The sequence below is a fragment of the Pararge aegeria genome, chromosome Z (assembly GCF_905163445.1).
Source record: "Pararge aegeria chromosome Z, ilParAegt1.1, whole genome shotgun sequence".
Lineage (NCBI taxonomy): Eukaryota > Metazoa > Arthropoda > Insecta > Lepidoptera > Nymphalidae > Pararge > Pararge aegeria.
Genome location: NC_053208.1, coordinates 19,551,702 through 19,574,269, shown reverse-complemented (window position 1 = coordinate 19,574,269; position 22,568 = coordinate 19,551,702). Strand labels below are relative to the sequence as shown.

Genomic DNA, 22,568 nt, shown 5'->3' with positions numbered 1-22,568 from the left:
TGGGTAGGTATGAAAGGTGACCATTTTATTTTATTCCACTACAAGTTAGTCCCGGACTGCAATCTAGCGGGCTAAGCTTATTGTTTTCCTTTATTTTTAGGGCTAAGTTTTTAGCTGTTTCATTTATATAATCATTACCTTTTTTGAGTTGCTTACTGTACAACAGAGTAAACAAAGGAATTAATAACTACGCTTTACGAAGCAACTCCTGTAAGTTAAAATGTTTAAAGTTGTTTCAATCACCATCTTATGAAGAGACGGAAATACTTTTGACTATTTTAATATAAATTTAATTGAAAGATTTACTCCCACACACACGCATACGCGCACACACAAACACACCTCCACTCATACAGTCTAGCACACACTTATTCAAACACTCGAATTTACGATTAGCTTATTGCATGTATCCCTTTTGATCATTGTTTTTATCTTATTTAATTTCGATGAATATTTTTATTACGTACGTGCTGTACGACTTCGCCCGCGACTTCTTCTGCGTTTGATTTTGTTTTTCTAATGTGGCGTTCAATTTTTATGTAGTTCTAAAAAAAATTAAAGTATTCAGTATCGCTAAGCCTTGAATGAGGGGTTTGTTGCTGTCCGCTGAGGAGTTCTGTCCTCTATTTCCAACCACATTCAGACACACAAAGTTTGGGCAAAATGAAACACATATTATAACCTCTATAGTACAAAAATAATGATTTAAATCGGTTATAATTTGTCGGAGTTATGGTGTAAAATCGTCAAACACTTTCATCCCCACTCCCAAAGGAACCGAGCTTAATCCCTACTAATATTATAAATGCGAAAGTAACTCTGTCTGTCTGTCTGTCTGTCTGTTACCTTTTCACGCCTAAACCGCTGAACCGATTTTGATGAATTTTGGTATAGAGATAGATGGAACCTTGGGAAAGGACATAGGGTACTTTTTATCCAGATCCCGATCCCGATCCCGGAATTATACGGGTGGAAACGCAGAGTGCAGTTGTGTATCGTATATCCCTACTAATTGAATTTTGGTATAGAGATAGATGGAACCTTGGAAAAGGACAAAGGCAACCTTTTATCCCGATCCCGATCCCGATCCCGTAATTATGCGAGTGATAGATAACGCAGGGTGCAGTTATGTATCGTATATGCCTACTAAATGAATTTTGGTATAGAGATAGATGGAACCTTGGGGAAAGACATAGACAGTCTGTCTGTTTCGTTTTCACGCCTAAACCGCTGAACCGATTTTGATGAATTTTGGTATAGAGATAGATGGAACCTTGGGAAAGGACATTTTTACTTTTTATCCCGATCCCGATCCCGGAATTATGCGGGTGAAAACGCGGGGTGCAGTTATGTATCGCATAATTCAAATACTCCTAGCCAGCTTTTAGAATACTTTCTGCCTGACATGTCCATCAGGCCCATCGGCCTATACACTATGAATGTGTGAGTGTGACGATGCATGGTGTGGTGTGGCGGGGCTGGCGGGCGCGGGCGCGCTGCGCGGCGCGGCGGCAAAGACGTGCGGGGGACGCGGATGGCTCGGTGGGAGGAGTGTAGATCACAAAGTATGCTTACCCGAACGGGCAGACACGTGAGGGCAGACGTCGTTGGCGGACGCATGCGATATCTACAATTTTGAGCTGCAACGTATTCGCTTTCTTTACGTTTTCATTGGTGTTTAGGGTTTCTTGGATAAGCATTTTGTGTTATTTACTTAGTTGTTTTGGTTGTTATTATTAGTTTAGCATAAGTTAGTAGTAGGTAGAATTATAGTTAATAGGTAAAATAAATACTTTAATTCATTTTTTAGGATAGGTATAAAATTGTAGTAGATTAGTAGGCAGGTTTTTTTAAGTTTTTTCACATTTAGTAAGTAGTTACGGTACCTAAGAAGGTCAGCATAGTTTTTATTGAGTATTAATAGGTAAGTAATGTTGTTTTGTGAATAAAATAGTTCCAGTAGTTTCGCATATAATTTTATCGATTCATTTTGTTTTTATTCCATGTGGATAGTATATTTTTTTTAACATTTAGTTTTAGTTTAGCAATTCGTTTTGTTTTTGTTTTATTTCATGTGTATAAGTACCTACCTTAAGTATAGTTTCGTACTCAGTACCTTTAACTAAATTTTTTTGTCAGCTAAAGAATTTTTTTTTGCATAAGTACTTACCTGTTTTTATTACTTTAGGTAGGTAACTGGTTAAGTAATATGCCTCGCAAGCGTAAATCTAATTTAGCGCGTAGCTCTAAAAGAGCTCGAACTGCGCAAGTAGCTAGATCCCAAGAATCTGAGGAGCAGACTCAGGCCCGGCAGATTTTAGATGCTGAGCGACACGCAACGCAAAGAGCTGCCGAGACCTATGAACAAACTCAGGCCCGGCAGATTTTAGATGCTGAGCGACACGCAACGCAAAGAGCTGCCGAGACCTATGAACAAACTCAGGCCCGGCAGATTTTAGATGCTGAGCGACACGCAACGCAAAGAGCTGCCGAGACCTATGAACAGACTCAGGCCCGGCAGATTTTAGATGCTGAGCGACACGCAACGCAAAGAGCTGCCGAAACCTATGTTCAGACTCAGGCCCGGCAGATTATAGATGCTGAGCGACACGCAACGCAAAGAGCTGCCGAGACCTATGAACAGACTCAGGCCCGGCAGATTTTAGATGCTGAGCGACACGCATCATTGATAGCTGCAGAGATGCCAGAAGAATCCCAAAGACGACGTGTGTTAAATGCTGAACGGCAGTCAGAAAGGAGAAATGCGTTTACAATGTATACATGGGGAGCATTCCACAATGCTGCTTTTGATTATGACCCATCGATTGAGTATAATAACCATCGATTACTTCTCATAGGTGGAATGGATAAAAAATGTATACATTGTGAAGCACTCAAGTGGAAAGAAGAAACTCCGGGTATGTGTTGTTCTGGTGGCAAGGTTTCAATTCCAATACTTGGAGAACCAGAGGAACCATTGAAGTCTTTACTTTTAGGTGATAACAACGAATCGCGGCGTTTTTTAATCAAAATAAGGAAATATAATTCATGCTTTCAAATGACGTCATTTGGTGTAGAAAATGAGGTGGTTATGCCTGGGTTTTCATCTACTTTTACAATCCAAGGTCAAATCTATCATAGGATTGGTTCTTTGCTTCCTACAAATAATGAGCAACCAAAATTTTTACAGATTTATTTTATGGGAAATGAAAACGACGAGGTTGACCGCAGGTGTCAAAACATTCAATTAGTAGAAAAGGATATTGTCTTAAAGATTCAGAGAATGTTGCATGAACATAACCGCCTAATAAACACTTTCACAACAGCCTTAGAAAGAATGCCGGGAGATGATTATAAGTTGGTGATTCACCCAGATCGTACACCAAGTGGGGAACACGAAAGACGATATAATGCACCTTTAATAAATGAAGTCGCAGCCATGGTTTGTGGTGAACAGTTTGCTTCCCGTGATATAGTTTTACATGCCCGTGATAACACACTAACTAGGGTGCCGGATACACATAAATTTTACGATGCGTTACAATATCCGCTAATATTTAGCAAAGGGCAAGAAGGGTATCACTTTCAAATTCCACAAGTCGATCCTGTAACTGGCCTGCCCTTGCCTAACAAAAAGGTATCATGTATGGACTTTTATGCCTTTCATATCATGATTAGAGAAAATGATTTTAATATTAAATCACGATGCAGGCAACTGGCCAATCAGTTTTATGTTGATATGTACGTTAAGGTAGAAAGTGAACGATTACGATACATAACATTAAATCAAACTAAATTAAGAGCAGAAAATTATATCCACCTTCAAGACGCAGTAGCGAATGACGCTAATCTAAATCCAAATGATATTGGTAGAATGATAATTTTACCGTCTTCATTTGTAAATAGTCCGAGGTACTTACACGAATATACTCAGGATGCGTTTGCTTATGTACGTACATATGGTCGCCCTGACTTATTCGTTACGTTTACTTGCAACCCAGCATGGCCGGAAATAGTAAATGAATTAATGCCGGGTCAAAGCGCGATTGATAGGCATGATGTAGTCGCAAGAGTTTTTAGGTTGAAAGTTAAAAAACTTATGTCTGTTATTTCCAAAGGCAGAATATTTGGAGAAGTGATCTGCTTTATGTATTCCATAGAGTGGCAGAAGCGTGGCCTACCACATGTCCACATATTATTGTGGTTAAAAGACAAGTTGAGACCCGATCAAATTGATAATATTATCAGCGCAGAAATACCCGATCCAAGCACTGACAAGACACTTCATGATATTATAGTTAAAAACATGATTCATGGTCCATGTGGACCTGAAAATCCTCAGTGCCCTTGCATGAAAGATGGAAAATGCACAAAGAAATTTCCTCGCAAATTACACAAAGACACTGTCCACAGTGAAAACGGATACCCACTCTATCGTAGAAGAGCACCAGCAGACGGAGGTCGAACGGCATCTGTGAAACTACGAAATGGGAGTTACGTCACTATTGATAATAGTTGGGTGGTCCCTTATTCCGCTATTCTATTAAAAATATTTAACGCCCATATAAATGTTGAGGCTTGCAGTTCAGTGCGCGCTATCAAATATATCTGCAAATATATTAACAAAGGCAGTGACCAAGCTATTTTCAATTTTAGGAGCACAGAGCTTGCAAATCGCGTAAATGAAGTACATACATATCAATCTGGTCGTTATGTTAGCAGCAACGAAGCCGTGTGGCGGTTATTAGGGTTCCCGTTGCACGAAAGGCACCCCACCGTTACACATCTAAGTGTACACTTAGAGAACGGTGAACGAGTTTATTTTACAGAAGATAATTTCCACGAGCGACTATCTACTCGACCAAAAACCACCCTTACAGCTTTTTTCGAACTTTGCATAAGAGATGAGTTTGCAAGAACTCTTATGTATGCTGAGGTACCGAGATATTACACATGGGACGCAACCAGAAAAACTTGGAAACGCCGAATTCAAGGAACTTCGGTTCAGAACTGGCCTGGTGTCAAATCTGGAGATGCCTTAGGACGGGTTTACACAGTCCATGTTACTAACATGGAATGTTTTTGTTTAAGGATGCTTCTACACCATGTGCGTGGGCCAACCTCTTTCAATGATCTCAAAAAATACAACAATCAAGAATTTTCAACATTTCGAGAGGCATGTGAGGCAAGAGGATTATTGGAGGATGACAATCATTGGAATATAACACTGGAAGAGGCTGCACAATGTAGATCAGCGGCCAAGGTGAGAATGCTTTTTGCTATACTAATAGCGACATGTGGGCTTTCAAACCCTCAACAACTGTGGGAAAGGTACAAAATTCAAATGGCCGACGATATTTTACACAGAGTACAACATCATAATCCAAACGTTACATACAATGATTTCATTTTTAATGAAGCCCTAACAAAGATAGAAGACCAAGTCATAACTATAACTGGGAAAGATTTGTCAGATTTTGGGTTGAGCAGGCCGCAAAGAACTGGGGAAGTTTGCAGTGATATAATAAGAGAATTGAGTTACGATGCTGCTTCTTTACAACAACAAATAACTGAGTCTGTTCCGCGTCTAAACCCAGAACAAAGATTAGTTTTTGAGAATGTTGTGCAAAAAATCGAAAGTGGCGAAGGTGGTTTATTCTTTTTGGATGCGCCAGGAAGCACGGGTAAAACATTTCTTTTAAATTTACTTTTAGCCCAAATTCGTAAAGATAAAGGAGTTGCTGTTGCTGTAGCTTCTTCTGGAATAGCAGCTACGTTACTTAATGGTGGCCGAACGGCACATTCAGTACTTAAACTGCCATTGAACTTAGCTCATGAGGAAATGCCAGTTTGTAACATTACTAAAAATAGTGACCGTGGACGAATGTTACAGCAATGTAAGCTGTTGGTTTGGGATGAATGTACCATGTCCCACAAAAGAGCGATAGAAGCACTAGATCGGACCATAAAAGATATTAAGAGTAACCAAAGTATCATGGGTGGTATGGTGGTACTTTTAGCTGGCGATTTTAGACAGACTCTGCCGGTAATTACTAGAGGCACGCCGGCAGATGAAATAAATGCATGTTTAAAAGCGTCTCCATTATGGGTGCATGTAAAAAAATTTTGTCTGACTACAAATATGCGAGTACAACTGCACAGTGATACACAATTGGTGCAATATGCGGATGCTCTTCTGAAAATCGGAGAAGACCGTATGGAAACAAATAGTGACGGAATGATTACATTGAATCGTGAATTTTGTAATGTTGTCTGTAACATGGATGACTTAAAGAACAACGTCTATCCCGATCTTGCAACCAATATGAAGAACAGACAATGGCTGTGCGAAAGGGCAATTTTAGCACCGACAAACGAAGTAGTGGGGCAGATCAACGAACAAATCATGTCAGATGTGGAAGGTGATTTTGTTGAGTATCTGTCCGTAGACAATGTCATGGACACTGAGCAAGTGACATCGTTCCCTGTAGAATTTCTTAACTCCTTAGAATTATCGGGGGTGCCTTCCCATAAGTTGAGGCTAAAAGTAGGTGTCCCGGTCCTGTTGATGCGAAATCTTGACGCACCAAGAATGTGTAATGGCACACGTCTACAAATTACACACCTGGGACGCAATATTGTGAGAGCAATAATTATGACAGGAACAGCAAAGGGAGAAGAAGTGTTAATTCCCCGTATTCCAATAATCCCTACCGATTTGCCATTCCAATTCAAAAGAGTACAATTTCCCCTGAAAGCAGCATTCGCTATGACGATAAACAAAGCTCAAGGACAGACACTCAAAGTAGCTGGTGTTCATTTAGAAAAAAACTGTTTCTCCCATGGGCAACTGTATGTGACGTGCTCACGAGTATCGAGTCCACAAAACCTACATGTTTTGACCAAAGAAGGAAAAACAAAAAATGTCGTATACAAAAACGTATTAAACTAAGTTAAGTCAGGGATCAGGGTCAGGAAAAGTCTACCTATGTTAATCTCAATAATTCAATGTGCCGGCTTCATTAGAATCGTTTCATTATAGTTTCAGAGCCTATTCAGTCCAAACAAATTTACACGAAGTAGTAGTTCTACGCAGACGAAGTCGCGGGTAACAGCTAGTGTCGATATAAAAAGTATCCTATATTACTTCTAACACTTCCAAGAATATGTGTAAAAAGTTTCATGTGGATTGGTTAAGTAGTTTTTGCGTGAAAGTGTAACAAACAAACTTACATTACCATTTATAATATTAGTAGGTAGGGTTAGTAGGGTTTTTGATAAATATCCAACAGTGGTATTTTATAACTTTTGGAGGTGGGCGTGCCGCGTGTTCACTGTTACACGGTTTTGTACTTTTACAGTGAAGATCGTTTCATCTATTAGGGGCCAAGAATATTTCATTGTTCGCTACATAAATTTCAACTTCATATTAAACCTAACGTTAAATCACATAGCGTCACGACTTTATCGATACGGTGGTTACTAGCCACGGCCGAAGCCAGACCGGACCAGACAAAGGATATGTAGTTACAGGCTTAACTCCTCAAAATTGATGGACACTGCGCGGCATGTAGCAGTACGTGCGCCTTGCATGCTATTTTAAGTGTTGCTTTGTTTAAAGGTGATAGTTTTTCACTTACCATAGGGTACTTGGTCCGTCAATTATAACTATAAAATAGGGGAGAAATTGAGAAATTATAACTTCCAAATTGCCCTTTTCTAAAGACTAAAACATTGGACATACATCTATTTGAATTACCATCAAATTCCAGAAGTCAATATGTTTGCAACAACGCCTTGCTCACTGCGATGAAGTGCAAAGGTTATGTAACACAATCTGAGTAATGAAGTCAGTTAACCTCTACTACTGCGCTTGTTAGCATCGTTTTTGCTGTACGCTCAAGTAGACACTTTTCACGGCTCTGCGGATATAGGTGACTCGCTGTCATCACATCCGCAACCTAGCACAGAGGCGTTATTAACTGGGAGTGCATGTTTCACATTTTTTTTAATCATAATTTTTCCTTAGTTTCAAATAGAGAAGTCGGCTTATATAATTGTAATGTTGATAATATTTTATTTCAACCGGTGATAGCCTAGTGGTTAGGACTTCGACATCACTTTCAGGCGGCCGAGTTCGAATTTCGGATTTGCGTTTTAAAAAATTAAAATATGACTTGCTTCAACGTTAAAGGAAAACATCGTGAGGGTAGCTGCATGCCTGAGAGTTCTCCATAATGTTCTCAAAGATGTGTGGAATCCACCGATCCTCAGTGGGCATGCGTGGAGTACGGCCTTAGCCCCTTATAATTGGAGGAGATCGGTGCCTTGTAGTGGGCTGGTAATGGGTTGATATAATTATGATGATATTATTTCATACGCCCCGATCTAGTTCTAGGACACAGTCAGTCTTGCTCCATCGGTTCTCCAAGCTATGAGTCCCGCTCATTGTTATTTCAGCTTCGCGACTCTTTGAGCAATGTTGATAACAATGGTTCTTCTAGAGATCTCCTCATTCCTGATTTGATCACATAGATATACTCCAAGCATATATAAACATAGCTATAACGTAGCTAGTGAAAGTTTACAAATTTTTAATTAAAAGGCAGGACGTTGCCGTTTAGCAGCTGGCAGGAAAGTTCACAATTCGGCGCGGCGGTCTTGCCATTTATTGTGAAACTTCCATAGGTTTTATTTTTAAAAAAGTCATTCACAGGCACCTATCAAGCGTTTAAGTACATATAAAGCTACCTACTGAAATGTACTGCCCTGTATCCATCAACCTGAGGCATAGGTGTTAAGCCCCCTTGTATGTAATTACACCGGCAATCACGCACTTCAGACCAAAATCACGTTAACTTTTAACCAAGTTGAATGGTTAACATAACGATTTCGGTACCCACCACAGGCTCATAACTACTGTTATGACTACGACATTGCCTGAGTAAAAGGTTTGTTAAGTATTTCGATAGTCGAAAACGACTCGTCGATTGCAAGCGAGCGAATCTTGTACTAAGGGTACTTGTTTAACAGCCTATGTTCTGGGAAGACGGATTTGTGATCCCAATAGATTGTAGTACTACTGATTGTAGAACGGGTAATTAATCGATTCGTAAGACACGCTCGGGAAGAGGAGGGGTGGTGAAAACTATATTCTGATCTGCCATCACCACACGGAAGACTAACTGTCACCAATGATAAAGACAATTGCACACAGCACTCAGAATAACACGCGTCCAATTTTATAGTTAGTGTTCAGTTTTCATATTGGTATCATAACGTCTTGCTTATGTTATTTAAATAACTCGAACTTCACTTGTACGGCTACACGATTGAGCGCACTCTCATTATTACTGTTTGGTTTTCAACAAACTCTCGTGATGAGTTTCGCGCTCGAATTTCAGTTTTCAGTAGATATTAACTTCTATAGAGAGTAACTTTTAAACTTTCGGGCGTGTTTATTTAAGCCCGCGATGGAATAGGGTGGCGCACATTAAGGGGAATTATAGTTTTTTTCTGCTACAATTATCCATTATCCCCTAAAGTTGCAAATCCCCTCCTTGCATTAAATAGCTGGTTCTGAGATATCTCCAGCGGTTATGAGACATTTTTAAGGACATTATCAGAAACTGCAGATTTGCAGACATTGATTTAAAAAGGGAATTCGAACATCAAATTTCAAACTAATTATTTTACTTCATTAGTAGTATATATAAGAGAAGAGAGACAAAAACGGCACAGTTGTGAAATTCTGTGAACCCAGCGTTACTTTGGGCTACTATCGCGATGGTTCAAGTATGCGCAGACCTTTATTGTTTCGTTGGTAAATAAATGCCCCAAAATTTAAGTAACTGTGTTATCCTAGCTTAACAAAGCTATAATATTTTTATGTTATTAAAAGTATGTTAAAGGAGTATAATAACCTTTGGCTTGCTTACCAGCAGGCCGATCGCGATCGTTACACATGGATCTCATTCAGTAGGTTACCAGGTGACTGACCTTTCCCTGCCCAAGGAATGCCATTATAATGCCATCCTATTTCCCACAAGATATAAGCTATGAGAAAGGCACTTAGCTTACTTAACGGTTTTGCAATATTCCTTATTCCTTAGAGTTCAAACGAACATTTACTCCTGATATAAAAATTCAAATTGATTATAATATTTTTTTAATGACAAGTTAACGCATTACAGCCATTTCAGCATTAGTATGAAATTTGCACGCTCGCAATCGTATATAGTCTTCATCGAGTGTCCAAAAGAAGTAACTAAGTAAAATAGACCTAAAATGCCTCGTTATAAAACCTTAATTTCTTCATGGTTTCCTAGTGCTGAATAATATTACCCTCAGAGCGTTTCATCATCATCATCACGTCAACCAATTGATGTCCACTGCTGGACATAGGTCTTTTGTAGGGAGTTCAATACAGTTCACTTCAATATTTTTGTGATTGCAGTCAAGCGCTCGTCTATAAATATAAAAAAAAAAAAACACGGTACTGGACAGCATGCCTCCAGATCGTTTAGAAGTTTACAACTTCTAAATTGACTACTGCTAGCTTCAACCTATAACGTACACCGCTTCGTCTCGGTCTACCCAACTTATGTAAGAATCGCAACTTAGACACTTATAAATAAGTAGTAGTAGAAAAACATAACTTGTTTTAACGGTGAAGGCAAACATCGTGAGGAAACCTGCATCCCTGTGAGTTCTCGATAGCGTTCTCAAAGGCGTTTGAGGTCTACCAATCCCCAATGGGCCATCGTGGTGAACTACGGCTTAAATCCATCTCATTTTGAGACACGTGCCGCTCAGTGTGTCGGTAATAGGTTGGTAGAGATAACTGGAAACGGTACAAGGCGTAAGGTATGCATCTGTAATTAAGAGTGTTAAATACTTGTTCCCTTTTCCTTGGGAGACCCTGGTGCCGTGGACATTGATCATAAAAAAAAAAATTGCGAGACATTAAACCACTGTTCATTGCCTCATCTGGTGACAGCAGGGTTGGCAATTTTTTGCGCAAAGTATCAACCAGGCTGTTCATCGCGATAATCTTCAGCCAGCTACCATGGCACCATTCTATGACTTCTAAATTAATTATTTAGAAGTTTTATTGCAACATAAACACCAATAATTTAATATTCTTCTAAATTAAATACCTTTAATTTTGAATTTAAACGTTCGTTTCTCAATTACTTAGTTTAAAGAGTTATTTAATTAAAATAATAGTATCTTAAGCCCTCTTTCTATTTAAGTATAGGTTCCTAAGTTACATAAAACTCAAAACAACCGGCAAAACAATTACAATAAATACCACAAAGTTGTTAGTTGACCTGACTGAGTCATAACTTATAACTAAATAAGTTATGATCAGCAAACGAAAACAACATTATGCATTTCTTACAATATCATCCCCAAAATCTCAGTCGTGTTTTCTGTAAACAATATTTTATAGACGAATTATAAATGAATCTGCAATTGTCATTAAAACAAGTATGATTATATTTAGACTGCCGCCTACTCGGAAAATCTATGCGAGATTTGTGTTGGCGCCAAATGATTCGCGCACGTCATCTGCTCTAAGTCGTTACTCATTATACGTTCGCAAGATTCAATAGTAAAATCAGTCAGCCCAAAATTTACAACCGTACTCACAAACATCACACATGAAGTCTCCAAGTACCTACATCCGTTGGCATACTTCAACAACCCATGCCAAGATGACCATAATATCAATAATTTGATCGATGCGATAAATTTGAAGGTTCCGACATTAATGCCCGTTTTCACTAAACCTAGGAAACGCTTAAATCGGTTGCCTTATGATTTGGGTGATACGTAGAGAAAAACGTTTCACTAACTCTTAGAATATGTCTAATGAAGTTAGGCGTCATGTAAAGTTAAGATAGCGATTCAGCGGTGCGTGATGCGATTAGGTTAACTCGTAAACTGACACTTGACAGATGAAAATAATAATATGTATATTTTTTTAATTACCTTATTAAATATAATAATACAAACACAAAATACCGCACTTTGTGGCAAGATTCATAGACAAGTCAGATTAAATGAGTTACCTAGTTAAAATCAATTGGTTAAGGGTAAGGCGTTACTTACTTAGGCATTCCCTTATTTGTGATAACGGGCATTAATCTAATAACTATCAAACCTCTCTACTTCGAGTGACTCTCCAACTAACGAAGATCTGAATACAGCTTCCTCAGCTTGGAAACAGTACTACTTGGTAATACAACTACTTGGTACCTGGTGGTACAGGCACCCTTGGCGTACTACTACTCAAATTACTTTTAATTTGAGTAGTAGTAGAGTTTTTTGTGACATAGCTCGTCCGGGGAAGTATTACCGCCATGCCTATTTCTGCAGCTAAGCAGCATTGTTGCAATGATGTGTTCCAGTCTGATGGGCGTGATTGCTGGTGGCAATTAGACACCGAAATAGTTTAGGTGCCAAGATACAGCCCTGTCTAACACCCTCATAATTTTGCCCAGCGAGGTAATTAATAATGGGCAAGCTCCTTTAATTTTAAAACAACACAAAAATACAAGCATCGTTAACTACAACCACTAGACAAGCATCCTTAATTGATTTTAGTTTTCGATGAGGGAAAACGAATAATGTTTATGTAGGAAATTTTGAGTTTTCTTGACATCATTATTATCTCCTACCCCCTACCGTAGCTATACGTTTTTTGTCTCACATTTGACAAGTAACTGCATTGTCACTTGCTATGCGAGCGCCAAATTGTCAAAGAATAAAAACAACTTTGTTTAAAATACTCTGAAAGCACGAAAATGTTGTATTTATCTCGGTTTTGGCTGACTCATATTCATTGATAACTCTGAGAAGAACCAGATCTGCCATTCATCTATTTAAAGACAGCCTTAAATAACGGTTTGTTTATTGGTGGGGCAATACGTGACGTCTGTCATAGCAATGTGAGGTATTTTTTGGATACCGTATGTCCATAACAAAACAGACTACTCCAAGGATCACTTTCTTGACCGTCGTCTGTCCATCCGTGAGTCCCGGTGATTTTTCTTAGAAACAATTAAAAAATCTCTTTTACCATTAACTAATATTAGGACAAGTCAGTAAAAATTCGTCAAAAATGGGTTCGTTCCATTTTTGATAGTAATTCTAAAAATCTGTAGCTTCAATACCACTGGTTTGCACAAGTAGACTTGACCACCCGCGAGCCCATTTTATATACATACTAGCTTCTGCCCGCGACTTCGTCTGCGCGAACTTCAGAATTGAGAGGCCTCCACCACGAGACCTATTTGAGAGATCGGTATAGAAAGTACACATGTATAGAAAGTACCTGTGTACTTTCTATATCGATAGCATAGGTGACATGAATAGCAAATTTCAAAGCTGACTGCCCGCGGCTTAGCTCCTCTTATCAATTTTCAATTTTCCTTTGGGAACTACTTAAGGATTCAGGATAGAAGGTAGCCTATGTTGCTTTCCATGTCAAAACATGCCAAATTTCATCCAAATCCGATCAGCGAATTATGCGTGATTGAGTAACATACATCCACATTTTTACATTTATAATATTAGTGATAATGCTTTTCAGAACCCTCTCAAAGGGCGTGTTTTATTTTTTGCCTTCAAGCTTTTCCGTACCGTGTGATAATTCTGTATCACAGCCGTGCACTTTCCAATAGCTTCGTAGATAGGCTTCATAGAGAATGGGGAATAGAATTTTCCAGTACTTACTGCTACAGTAAAAGTTCTTAGGTACCTAGGTTATATTTTTTAGCTTATGTAGGCTCCAAATTAATATTTTTAACAAAACACCTGGATGATACTGAATTTAGTAGTGCTATAAATATTTGAAGGCCGTTTTAACTTTAAAGTCAATATCAAACAACCGTTGCCTTTAAAAAAAATTAAAATTAATATCACTAATACCTTGTTGTCGTTATATGTTTAACTCTTAAGTTGACCAATGAAAAAAAACTGGATCCTTCGTACAAAAAACAACACTAGTGCTATGCTTTTCCTGATAGCACGATGAAATGCAAACCGCCGTCTGAACATTTTAGATTAGAATGATTATTGGTAATTTCAAGCCTAAGGTGAAAATATGAAAAAAAATAAGGTAAACATTGAATGCAGTCCGCCTGCCTGTAATATCAGAATCTGAATTCTGATGGGTAATATCAGAATCTGCCATCTGAAGATTTTGTGTTAGATTTATTATTAACTTTGGGGTCAATAATAAATGGGTTATAAGCTATAAACAACATGTTACTTAATTAATAAAATTGATAAACCCCGCCAATATCATGGATCAAATGTCAGCTGTATAGATTTTCAATAAACAAACACGTTACTTTATATACAAGGTCTGTCACGATAAGCAACAGAACTAACAGGGCTATTCTCTAAGAATTTTTTTATAAAGATCATAAGTTGCAACATCGAGCATCGCAAGCATCAATATCTTTAAATTTTGTTTATTCAACGTGTAAATGAAAACCGAAATAATACTTCACAGGCTTCCGAGGTACATTATGTAAGTCTCTAAGGTTTATCTGTAAAACCTAATAGTTTTTGTGTAAACCACTGACATAGTTTTTACTGACAGAAATCAGATACAGCCCTAACATCACATGCAAAATTAAAATCATGTAATCCCTGTCACTTTGTTAGGTACGAGTCACGTAGCGTAGGTACTATTCGCGTGTCGGTCTTTTATCTTCAATAGGGTTGTCATAAACACGTCATAAACACTTAGAATGTTTTACTTAATTCGTTTGTATGGAAAAATAAATATGCTTCTTATGAAATATACTGCCTTCAATATTTTTCGTAATTCTGTTACACGTTGTATATTATATTATATTGTGTTGTATATTATAAGTACAAAGGGGCTTTTGCAACCATATTAAGCCGTCTTCCCCATTCAGCTGACACAGGCCGCCGGTCATGGCCTCAAGTATCGTAAGATAATTAAAGGCCGGCGGCGCATTCCCAACAATGTATAGCCGGCGCCTGGCGGCCCCGCCACCCAACTGACCTAGGTCGGACACAGAGTGAGCTGGGGCTTTTCTCTTAATTTTCAGCGTTAGACGATTATTTTCCCTCCTGAGAAAAAAACTTTTAATCGAATAAGTACTGAATTTTTAGAGTAAAACTACTTTTCATATAATAAGGCTTATATAACTACCTTGTAGACCAGTAGTAGGCACCTACTCTCCCATTAGCTACAAGCATAGCTACTACTAGATAGGTATAATTTATTTCACCTTGACAAAGGCATTGCTGGAACAATCTTTAAGTGAATCAATGGAAGCATCCGTTGTATATCGGAATAATTAAAAACAATACTTTTTGTAACACGCTCGGTCCTTTATATTATTTTAATTAGTTAATGCGTCTCTTATGTCTGCATAGAATTTAATTAACTTTAATTAAATAGAATCTGCCTCGAATTTAACTTGAGTTAAAAGCTAAAGTTAGATCAACTTGAACGAAATATTTATATTTAATAGTCCCTTCCATTGAAGTCTAATTATTATAAGATACAATAAAATATAGCACAGGCTGGCAGGCTATATTTTGAAAAAGGTTCCCCATCGTCTAGTCGCTAAATATAGGGGTATATTTAGCGTTATTCGATGTCATATTGTAGAACAAAAAGGGGCTTATCTCTAATAAATTTAAACATCATAGTAGGTATATCATGTGAAACTGTGGCATGCATAGAGGGTATGCACAGGGTATGCAGTTGATATAAAGTGAAGAAAATCTCCAGTACGAGTTGTAAATACTTAAGGGTAGGCTTTTTATAACTCTTATAATGTTTATTCTTAAATTATTTATAACTTGTACTGAAATTTTTCTTCATTTTATATCATCTGCATAGCCTGTGCATACCCTCAATGTACGCCACTGATGTGAAGGAAAAGAAAACTTTTCTTTTGATCAAATTATATACGCACAGGCAAACAAACATTAGATTTTGGAACCAATATCTGTAAACCAATTTCTTTAACACGATTTTCTTATAAATATTTATTTCAAAAGTAAATTAAAGGATACAAACATACTACTTTTGTTTTTAAAAGCCTCCCCAGATTGTCATTCAAATGTTGCATTTACTTTGTTCACTATAAGCTTTAAAAGTGATTCCAGAGTATAGACCTAAAGATAGTTGGGCAGAAAGTGAGGGCAAAAAAACTAGAGCTTATGAAAAAGAAAAAAAACACAGTTGTTCGACGCTTTTGATCTCGTGGTAAATGCCGTCGCGTCGTGTAGACAACGTTGCGACATTGTATAGAGAACATGTGGCCTTCATCGTCTCTATACATTAAGTTCGTGGTAAGAAATGATCCTTACTGATCACTTATCGCACGATTGCTCGGACCTAAACTTACTCTGTGATAAAAGCAGTGTTCTTTGTTGAAAGGAAGGCAAAAGACACACGAGCTCTAGAGAGCTATTTGCTGGTTTCTGGACTACGGAAACTCACAAGCAGTCACATTTTAAAGTCTACCAAAAACGAACGCGAACAGAAAATAGAGCCATTAAAACTAATTAGATCGTGCAAAGAGGTCAAGAATTCGATTCCTGTTGGCCGCTTCACCAAATTGATACGTAATTATGTATTTAGAACAAGTTAATTGGGTCTTGTGCCAGTAAAAATTGCCTAGTTGAAATCCAGCTCAATGTGTATGAAATGGTGCATTGTTTGTGGTCTCGTACATTTTTATACTGAATACAGATAAAATCATTCTGAGTGAGTTTTGAGAGCTGCCTTGTTTCCCGGATCGTATTTCCACAAAGATAATAAATGAACTTATTGAGTTATTGGAGGAACTGTTGAGACGAGAGTATTGTTAATGGAGAAATTATTAAAATAAGTACCTAATTGCGTTCTATCTTACTTTAAAAAGAGTCCTAGTTTCTAAACTAAACTGTTTCTTTGTTGGTATAGTGGTTAGTAAGTTCAATTTACGGATCATAAGCTTTTGGGTTTCATTATCGGGTCCGGCCATAAATAGTTAAGTATCTGAGGGACTTTTCCATTTAAAATTCCCAGCTTTCACTGCCATGTTGTAGTCGTTATAGCCCACCAACCTACATTAGAGCAGCATGGTTAGTCTATGCTCGAAATCCCTTTCTTTTATGAGTGTGCAGGCCTGTACCAAGCGGAAGGACGTTAATATGGTGACGATGGTGATCTTAGGAGGTTTAAAAAAAAATTGGGCTAAGCAACGTTGACCCATGTCAGTTACTGATTAACTACCCTTCTTTAAGGGTTAAAATTATGATTTTACTTCCGTGTCTTCGAGACCAGGTTAAGCCGTTGGTGCAGATTATTAACACTGACATCAAAAAATGGCTTATGAGGATGGAACTTGTAACTCATTGACATAGTATTCACCATCCATATTATTAATCCTACATAACTTATACGAAGAATTTCTCTAATTACTAAGCAACTGGCAATATGGTACATACGTTCAATAAATTCGAGTTCTAGACTCTCGAGCGCAAATAGCTAATCAACATGACCCTAATTTTTAGCTGAAACATGCTGTGCTGTGCCTTCTACAGAACAGATAAATATTAGGTACACCGTACACCGTGGTACCTCTATCTACTAATGAACACGGGTGGCAAACGTTGTAGGTTTATGAGGCAAACATAAATGTGTCACGATATTAACATATTAAATCAATGACATATTAATCCTACTATCCCTATCCCTACTATCCCTATCCCTATCCCTACTTCCCTTCTTCTTCTTTAATATTATAAATGTCAATGTAAGTTTGTTTGTTACGCTTTCACGCAAAAACTACTTAAGCGATCCTCATGACACTTTGTACACATATTTTTGAAAGTGTTGGAAGTAATATAGGATACTTTTTATCCCGAAATTAGGCTCGGTTCCTCTGGGAGAGGGGATGAAAGTGTTTGACGATTTAACACCAAACTCCAACAAATTATAACCGATTTAAATAATTATTTTTGTACTATAGAGTTTATAATATGTGTTTAATTTTGCCCGAACTTTGTGTAGATCTGATGAATGTGGTTAGAGATAGAGGACAAAGCTCCTCAGCGGGCAGCAGCAAACCCCTCATTTAAGGCTTAGCGATACTTAATTCTTAAATTTATTTTTTAGAACTACTAAATTGAATGCCATATCAAACGCAGACAAGTCGCGGGCAACAGCTAGTAATATTATAAAAGTGAAAGTGTGGATGTTTGTAACTCAATGCGGCAAAAACGTCTGAACGGATTTGGATAAAATTTGGCATGTAGCCTTTGACATCGAAGTACCCGAGGGAAAATTTAAAATTAATTACCAACTAATCCGCGGCAGTTTTCTAATTTGGTATGCATGTCATCTATACTATGGCAAAGGACATGCACTTTCTATACCGATCTATTAAATAGTTCCCGTGGTCGGCTTTATAATTGTTAAAGAGCAAAGTTTTAGCCCCAATTCTGAAGACTACGCAGACGAAGTTGCGGGCAGAAGCTAGTGTGCCAAAATAAAGGTACGTTTAATATTAAACTCAGGAAATATTCCTTCACCCTGATTGGGGTTAAAGACCTCCCCTGGTTACTATAGAGGTCGCCCGGAAGTACCTTATAGATTTTGATAAGAACAATGACCCAATCATTGTATAAACTTAGAATAAAAGAACTCTTCGAAAGACATGCGTTAAACATAAAACAGGAAATAAATTATTTTTACAGTAGGCATATTATTTTTATGTCGTCGGTGCCAAGTAAAATGTAGAAAAATACTGGTACTTTCCTTGCTACTAAATATAAAAAAGGTAAATACGAAGCATATAATCTATATCTAGTGTTAGTTTAAATTACTAATGTTACTGTAAAAACTACTCAAATCGCTACCTATAGCGTAGTAGGGGCGCGATGTAGAAACGCCTACGTCCCTACAATATTTGAAGAGCTCCCTCGATTTCTCCAGGATCTCTTTTAACAGATCTTAACCTGATCAACATGGCACCACATGAAAAGTATACAATTTAAAAAAAAAATTCAAATCGGTTCATAATTGACAATATTGTTATGAGGTAACACAGAAAAAAAAATACAACCGTATTGAAAACCTTCCTACTTTTTTGTAAGGCAGTTGAAAAAGGTCCTTACAATCGTTGACTAGTGTCAAACCTAAGTGATAACTGGGACGGACGTGTTTCCCGACGAGGATTTACAACAATATTAACTATGCAATTTTTGGTTTTCTTAAGGAAAAGGCTGCTTGGAAGCATGCCGATCCGCTTTCATCTCTCGCAAGATAGAATAATGATTGTTTAATTCTGGAATGTTTATATTGGAAAAGAGCAACTGTTAAGTTTTTTGCCGGCTAGTGGTAGAATCACTGCAAAAAGACGGAGTTGACGTTTCTAAAGTGTTCAAGTGTGGTAGGTCTACTACTTGATTTTTTTTGTTTTCTGTTTTGCATTAGAGTCGAAGATTCTATGTATATTTCTCAAAAAAACTTCCAAATTCATTAATTTGTTTATAAGCACTTGAAACGTCAAGACAGAACTTGGAATACTAAGTTGAGACCTTGAGCTTTTAGTATATATTATTTACATTAGTTGACTGAATAAATGTTAAGGTCGCACAGTCAAGTTACTTACCTACTTACTTAGGACCATTTTCTAAAATACAGTAAATAATCTCACAATTTTATACCTAAATTATTATTGAAAAAAGCAGAATAAATAATAATTAATTACAAAAATAATTTATTATGTTTGTGTATCTCTAAAATATAATTTTTATTAATACATAACTATAACCTAAAATAAACTATTTAAAAACTAAATAAAATCTAAAACGTCCTCGAAACCACCGCAGCGAGGCACAGTTCCTAAGATGCTGGCAGCATTGCCCCTCTGGATGGCCAAATTAATTCGTTGGCCAAGGTAACTGCCCGCTCTAGGATCACCGGTAGACTCGATAACCCTTTTCGATAATTCTTTGAAAAGGGCTCTTGCCTCCGGACCCCACGGTCCCAAAGTCTCTACTCCAAAAGGCACAAAAATGAAGCTGCTATCCAGGTTTTCATATTTACGCCTCTTGGCCTGCTCGGCACTGGAAGCAGCCGCACCTACCATTGACGAAGTGGCCTGGATGTGTGATGCAGCTAGGGTATCAACACAAGTTGCATCCCACAGAAATGACCTTCCAAGCCTCCAAGGTATGAGCGTCATACCATCAGATGATGGCAAGACCATCGCTCCGCGCCAAACCAATAGGTTCTAATACAGCTGGTACGTGAGCGGTAGCTAGAGAACGTAAAAAAATAATAAATAATTAATAATTAATAAAAAATAATTAATTTTAACGAATACCATTAAAATTAAGGTTTTATAAATACATTTTATAAGTTTATAAACATACATACATACATATTTTGGGTGAGCTAGGATTTGATTCCAATAACTTTCTTGAATTAAACTATCGAAATACGCTTTATTATTTTTAATTATTTGGTATGTACAACCAAACATAATTCACTACTAGTACCAATCTAATAAAAAAACTTATAAAATATCGTTTTGCATAAAATGTCAAAGTAACCTTGAAAAGCAGGCTTGAAGGTCAGAGAAGCGGTATAACTTTATTTAGGCATATATAGCATACCTATATGTAAGATAGTATATTATATTATAATGGTGCATTAGTTTCCTCAACGAGCCGTATTTATATAAAATAGTCAGCAAGTATTCATGCACCGAACAAATCCATCGATTTTGTATGAAACCCAAATATTCTATAGGATGTGCTATATCATCGGCGTTATTTATTATCATTTTAAGTAGAAAACTATCTTGCCTTATCAATGAACTGACTTATGAATTTATCTTTCAGATCTGGATAGAGTACAACAAAGAGATAAATTATCAAAAACGAGACATAAAGAAGACTTGTTCAATTGGACCATGTAATAACAAGTAAATGTGAATCCAGGTGTTGTTGAAAGGGGCGATTAAGAGGCAACCATGCTGTCCTATATGGTACCAGTTGAAGAGAAGCCACCCCCAGTTCCCGGGAAGGGCCGTCTCGCACTCGAACTAGTAGCGAGTCCTGGGAGTCCAGAATCTGCAGCCAAACGTACTCGCACCAACATTTCGAAGGAGTCATCGACGTGCTCGTTCGCCAGTGACTTAACGTTTTCCTCTTCTACGCCCACCGGCGCCCACGACAAACCGAAACACAAGCTCCTGAGCAACGGCAGCAAGCACACTTCTTTAAAAAGGTAAGTTCCTATATAATACTCGGAATTTAAAAAAAAAACTTCTTTTTCCCTGAGCGCATTACCGAATTAATAAGTAAATATCGCTTTGGACCCCTTGACACTACCGGCTACTACTATGCAGATACGCTAGAATCCAAGCTATATGAGTATATCGATGCAAAATTTTACCATGATCAGTTTAGCTGCAATGCCGTGCATACGTAACAAAGGCGATTTCTTAAATTCCCCGGGAACATTACCCAAGTGCTTTTGTAGGATATAAAATTAAACTTTGTAAATCATAACCAAGATACATTCTAGACACTATATATATACAATATTTCATCAAGATCAATGTAGTGGCTAGTATCGAGCGAGCAATAATACATATTAGTCTGTATTAGTATCGGTAACATATAACATGAATCTCATTATATAAAATAATATATTCCGTTACATCAGCGCTTCCATCTATTGCTTTGTCGGATGATACGCACGAACACGTCGTCGTTTTACAAGCAAACTGACGAAAATTTGGTAAGTGAAAACTTATATCAGAAACATTTTGACGATTAGTACAACTAGTATATTATCGATCAAGGATGACGTCAGCAGGAGATCAGCATTATTCTAAGCTCAGATGTGAAGCAGAAGGTGTACTTCTTTTGCTGACGTCATTTGCCGTGGGTACGCCAACAACGCGCAGTTCTTTCGTGTATCTGATGGGTTCATCCAACATCATCTGACAAAGTTGGTATTTAACCTCCCTTTGTCCCTTTGCGTTCGTACTGCAAACTGGCGATCCAGAGCTCACTTTTCAGTGATGTCACGGTACAAAATGGGCTTCTAATTTATCCCAAATTGCTCCATTGTTTCATTCCAATTTCACATTGCCAGTTTAATAATGATTGCAATAAGGCTTGATGTTTGTTGTATGGAATGTTTGAAGGATCAATTTGCAAAAAAAACAGTTTCACGAAGAGAAAAACAGGGAACTTTCTTAGCTGTTGATTCAGATGGCATCGTAGCGTGTGCCTACCTCGGGTCTCTAGGACCCTCCAATACTGACAAACGTATCCTCTTTGGTAGAAAATATGGATTAAGACCCACCACGCACGAATGCGGGTTGGCGGGCATTATTAATGATTACTATCACATACCAACCGGAACTGTCGATTCAAAGGAGGTCGATGACGCAAAAGTCCTAACTATCTGTCCATAGTTAGAAATTAGCATCCAGACGCGCGTCCTTAGATAGGGATCCCGGTACAACTGTAATTAATTCGCATCAAGAAAGACG

The 22,568-nt window shown here is 37.8% G+C and overlaps 2 protein-coding genes across 2 annotated transcripts in view; both read left to right on the top strand.

Annotated features, from left to right (window-relative positions):
- LOC120636094 overlaps positions 1–22,568 on the top strand; it is an 84,380-nt gene that overhangs the window by 27,005 nt on the left and 34,807 nt on the right. Inside the window, exon 2 of the mRNA XM_039907391.1 lies at positions 20,902–21,289. Coding sequence (XP_039763325.1) covers positions 21,033–21,289 — 257 coding nt within the window. The 5' untranslated portion in view covers positions 20,902–21,032. The remainder of the gene's footprint in view (positions 1–20,901; positions 21,290–22,568) is intronic.
- Positions 1,440–20,988, top strand: LOC120636649. The gene is made up of 3 exons (XM_039908212.1): positions 1,440–1,565; positions 2,189–6,547; positions 20,902–20,988. Exons 1-3 carry the CDS (start codon positions 1,440–1,442, stop codon positions 20,986–20,988), a joined length of 4,572 nt encoding a protein of 1,523 aa, XP_039764146.1.

Excerpts from the sequence above, each read along its gene's own strand:
- LOC120636649 (XM_039908212.1), top strand. The coding sequence starts at position 1,440 with ATGTGTGAGTGTGACGATGCATGGTGTGGTGTGGCGGGGCTGGCGGGC. Across the intron at positions 1,566-2,188 it reads GGAGGAGTGTAGATCACAAA|GTAGGTAACTGGTTAAGTAA; the intron begins GTATGCTTACCC and ends TTATTACTTTAG. Across the intron at positions 6,548-20,901 it reads CCCATAAGTTGAGGCTAAAA|ATCTGGATAGAGTACAACAA; the intron begins GTAGGTGTCCCG and ends TTTATCTTTCAG.